Source organism: Cibotium barometz, chromosome 1 (genome assembly GCF_041138505.1).
Source record: "Cibotium barometz isolate CiBa-2024 chromosome 1, ASM4113850v1, whole genome shotgun sequence".
Lineage (NCBI taxonomy): Eukaryota > Viridiplantae > Streptophyta > Polypodiopsida > Cyatheales > Cibotiaceae > Cibotium > Cibotium barometz.
In genome coordinates, this window is record NC_141046.1 from 77572623 (window position 1) to 77577809 (window position 5187).

Below are 5187 nucleotides of genomic sequence, written 5' to 3' on the forward strand. Positions count from 1 at the left end.
ATTTTATGTCTACTAGATTCATCTTAACGACATAAACAGCTTGCCTCTTTTTGAGCCTTTTAACAATTAGAAGCCTTGACTAATTGCAGCACTGGGGATCCAAAAATTCCAGTTCCTTGAACTTTATTCCCGTGAAGGCCAAGGAAACTAATGGTTTCATTGTGACAATGAATGTCAGCCTGATTCTTATGGAGCCAATCCATTCCAAGGATTCTATCATAGACTCCCAAGGGTAGGAATCTGAACTGGCACTCTGTTACGTTCCCATCTAGACTAAATGGAATAAGGTGTGTGAAAAGAATCTTTCCACTGGCCAATTCCACTTGCATAGGTTTCCGTGATTTTTGATTGAGGACTAACTTACGCAGACATCCGGGGGAAATAAAAGAATGAGTACTGCCTGAATCAATCAAAAGCTTGAATTGCTTACCCTGGTACTCTGGTGGAGTCTGGAGGACTAAAATTGATAGTTATTCCCCTGATGCTCTATGGCGGCATAGATCTATTCTTTTTCTTCCTCCACTTCCTCAGCTATAGTGACGACTCTAGCTGTTGTAGTCTGAGGTGGAACTCTCTCTCTTTGGTTTCCCCAATTCTGGGAGGGAGTTTGGAGACTACTTTGCATGGAGGCTGCAAGTTGAGTTGGCACTCTTTTGGGGTTGCCCTGATTTTGGCGCAGGGGACATTGATTGGACTGATACGAAGGAGTCTGTCTCTGAATTCTGGGATCATTGACAAGCCAATGTGTTACCATTTACACCAAGGGATTCTACTGCTATACATTAGAGTTGCAGGAACTGACAGATCTTGCTTCAAACAATTATAAATCTTTCTGAAATCAGGGCAATTGCAAGCAAATATTGATGAATGTTTAGCAAGAATGGTCTGAATCAGTCCAAGATTGATAAATTTACAGACAGTTTGGATACCTACATATGCATTTATGCAAATAGCTTAAATCCATGTATGATGAACAAATGTTGTAGACAATCACATGTATGCATGGAAAGGTTGATGAAAGGGCATTTATCCTACTGCTAGAAGTTGCTGAAGACACAGCCTTGAACATTCTGATCAAAACTATAAAACTTTCCAATGCAAGGATGAAGGAGACATCTGTGTATTCCAATCAGAAAGACACCTAAAGACAAAGAAAGCTACTTTATTTTTGAAACCTTAGATTTATCAAGCTTAGACTTTAACTTTAATATTTTTGGATATGCTTTAGTCCTAGCCTCAATTTATGGATACTCTATTTTGAGGATAAGAGAGTGCCATGCAAGTAAAAGCACCTTTTATATTTTTGGAGGCTATGGTCTATTTTGAAATGGAAAATTACGTAAATTCTCATGTGTGGGGAGAGACCACACACATGAGAGGAAAAGATTGCACGTCATTTTCATGAACTAAGTATTTTACATGTTATTTATTCAATTCTTGAATATGTTGAACTTGTGGTTTTGATGAATTGATTGGGTTGAATAATATATTTCCTTGCAAGTCTCCATTTTCTCTATTTTCCTAGAAGTGGATCCATGTCACTACTAGCTTTCTTATTTCTCTTGTGGCAAGGTAGGGTTGGTAAACGAGTATCGAAGGAGGGTGACTATTAGAACGATGAGATGGTGGCCCGAAGGAGCTTGGAGGACAAGGGAACACTCACAATGTCAGTTGACCAAGTGGGGGAAAAGGATTGAGCAATGGTGGGCGAGGCGATAGTGATAGTGCGGTGGAGTGAAGGATGACGGAGTGAGTTGGCCAAGTGGGAGCAAAGGATGGAGACTTAGTACATTTATCACATTAAATGTATTAATAAATAGAATAAGTAAAGCAAGGTTTTGGAGACTCAAAATTATGAAAATGTTAGGGATGGAATCATGGATACCATACAACTTGACCATGCGAGATAAAGAATTATTATCCATGACCATGATAAGAACAATCCTGTTGGACTCGGAGTTACATTCTAGATCATGAGAGAACATGCTCATTAAAAAAAAGATCAGTGTAAATGTATTATGTACAAAATTTTTGACAGCTGGTGCAATCTCATAGCAGCGTGTGGCATGCGAGGGTAGCGGGGCTCCACATGGCGGGCAGGAGGAAACGGCGGTTGTTGGTCCCAAGGGCGTTGTAGCTGGCGCCGGAGGCGTGGTCGAGGATGAGGTTTCCTGGGTAGCCGGGGTAGTGGCCGCTGCCAAAGATGCCAGCGCAGGCGGTGGCGGCCTCGAGCGGGTCTGTGGGGTCGCCCTGGAAGTAGCCGCCGTCGAAAGGGTTGGTGGCGGTTCCTGCCAGCAAGGCGGCCACGTTAATCACCACGCCTTCCATGCCCACGTCGCCGTTAGGCGACACGAGGGGCGCGCCGGGGGGCCCGTTCTCCGGCACGGCGTAGGGCCAGGCGCAGTAACCCGGGCACTGCTGTCCCGCGTTCCCCACCCATATAAATGGCAGCTTGGTGCTTGTAGAAGACGTATTGGCCGAGCTGTGAAAGCCGCAGGAGCTCATGCAGAAGTCCTCCACCACCACGTCCGCCGCCGTCACCAGAAGGTACATGGTGTTGGGTCTGGCCTGGAACACACCCGCAGCGATGGAGTCCTCCACGAGAGAGGCTATATCGAGCTTGCTGAGGTTCTTTCCCTTTCTGCAGGAAGTGTCAGACGCCACTTTGCCCAGCTTGATGCGTGCCGCCACGCCAGCATTGGCGTTGTCGCGGTAGGCGCTAGTGGTCTTCCACCAACGGGCCACGGTGGGCGTGCTGCCTTTGACGCTCCCCCGCAAAGACGAGATGAAGTCTGCGACGATGGCCTGCTGCGAGGTCGTGAAGGAGCCATAGAAGAAGACATTGAGCTGGAGGGGCTTGGTGAGCAGAGCGCCATTGTGGTAGGATAGAACAAGGGGTGCTGTGGGCACAAGCACCAGCTTTCTAGCTGGGGCGGAGAGCAGTGAAGGTCGGAAAGGTCTTGCGGTGGATAACGCCGAGCAGCTGGCAACAAGGCAAATCATATATAAGGAGATCCAGACACACGAGGCTGTTAAGCAATCACCAGCGGGCCTTGGAGCTGAAGCCATGGACTGCAGGATGAGTGGATGGGGTGGCAACGCGAGAAAATACAGAGGACAGAGCTAGTAATCGGGTGGAGCCGTGTGCAGAACTCTTGGAGAGCTTGTGACTGACTAGTGCAATGACGAGACAAGATCGCTTTGTGTAGTAATACGACCAGAGTTGGTTGTGATATATAAAGGGTAGCTGTGTTAATGGAAGCGAGCAGCAGAAGTTTCTGGGAACGAGCCCATCGCAACAGCGATGGTCTCCCCTTGGGCAACAGCGTCAGATCCAAAATCCTTCCTGTAATTCCTCGAGATCACTCCAACGCCCTCCTCTACGTGGCCAGGTTAGCTTTATATCATCTAGGTCGTGTCTGCCAGCTTAGCTTATATCAACTCGTTTCTAGCTAATTTAAATCGCCGTCCTCTAAGGTCGTGTCTGCCAGCTTAGCTTATTTCAACTACGGGTCGTTTCTAGCTCCTTTATTTTAATTTAAATCGCCTTCCTCTAACGTAAGTATTTCCCCCCCTATAAAGGTAACTTCTAGTCCGTACATACTAACAAAGTCTTCCCAATCAAGATAGGATATGGGATAAAATATCTAGATAGTTGAATTTTGACTAAATACTCTGCAGTCTGGTTTTGAAATCTTAAGATGTATATGGTTAACTTTTGAGAGATGAAAGGATAGTCATCATGTAATAGCCCTGATATAATATTTTATATATTTTTCAAAAAAAAAAGTCTTGCCGAAATGGTCCTCCCCTTCTTTCATACCACTATTTTGATTGTGTTTTAACTTTCCTCTTTTCGTGTTTCAAACCCCCCTAGGTGTGCACCTGCACATACGCCCAAAGAGCAAGTTATTATGACTTTGCTCTTGCTTCTTATATTTTCCATTGTTGATAAACATGTTTTTCTTAGAAATTTCAAAGCACTACTTTCATTGTTGGAGCTAACATTATGATTCACTAAAATTGTTTAATTGATTTAATTAAGAAATCAATTTGGAAGGTTCTTTCTTTGAGTTATGAACACATAATTAGATTGAAAAAATCTATAGGTGAAGCACTAGTAGATGGATAAATTTGAGCAAATCACAAGCGAACACATCAATTACAAGTTCAAAAAGGTGTCCCTTATTAGGGGGTAGAAGAGGATATAATTAAGGTACTTGTCTACTACTAGCCCCTCTACCCTACCATCTTGGATATCACACACATTAAATTTCTTAGTTTTGTTCTCACAAAACTAAGCTAGTCATGTGCTATGCCCGAAAATTTGGCCCAAATTTAATGATCTTTCCATTCACATGACTCCTTATGTCTCCATGTTTTATCCCAAAATATGGACAACCTTGCAAGACATGTGGTGTTTTTTGATTATTTATGTAACATGTTATTATTGTTATCCCATTTCCATTCATACTAGATAAAACTTGGTGTGATGACCTAGAATTGTTATTTTGTTTATGGAAGAATCCCACTTTAAGCGAGAATAGAATAATCCTATGCATGTGCTATGCTTTCTTATAATTTTTATTTCAATTTCAATTCTTTATGTTGTTCGTGTGAAGAGCAAACACATATTTTTCTAGTTATTTCTACCCATCTCTGCTTCCAAGTTCCCCATCCTAAATAAAGATTGATGCACTTGAGAGAAAAAAACCCTCACTTTACATGCCATAGAGACAACCAAACAAGATGTCTTATTATTACACACTCAATGCCTTTAAGCTAGCTATTTCAACATTTGGTGCTCCGTAACACATGACATATGGTTCTTAAACATCTCAAGTATGTTCCCTGATAACTTTATAAAACTTCCTACCACCCCGTGCCAGGTATTTTACCAATTATGAAATGTCCATGCTCAACTTCTTACAATATTATTGTAGTATGATTTTAATGTGATGCAAATAACAAGCATGTTCCCACAAAGGGATCATCTCATAAAAAAAGTTGCATGAATATTAAAAACTAACACATGCTAGAAGAAATCCAGCTTTCCTTATCTTTTTAGTGAGTAGCATCCATAAAAAAAAGTTTAATCCTTCAAAACGTTATTTAAAATAATGTTAGTAAGCAACAAGAGGGGAAATAAATAAGGACCTAGTGTATAGATTCATGTGTGACTCTTGC

At 42.4% G+C, this 5187-nt stretch overlaps 1 protein-coding gene across 1 annotated transcript; it reads right to left on the reverse strand.

Annotated features, from left to right (window-relative positions):
• Positions 1-2029: 2029 nt before the first annotated feature.
• On the reverse strand, positions 2030-3217 carry LOC147642450 (protein EXORDIUM-like 2). Its single transcript, XM_086780303.1, has one exon. The coding sequence runs from the start codon at positions 3067-3069 to the stop codon at positions 2050-2052; it is 1020 nt and encodes a 339-aa protein (XP_086636429.1). The 5' UTR covers positions 3070-3217; the 3' UTR covers positions 2030-2049.
• Positions 3218-5187: the final 1970 nt, after the last annotated feature.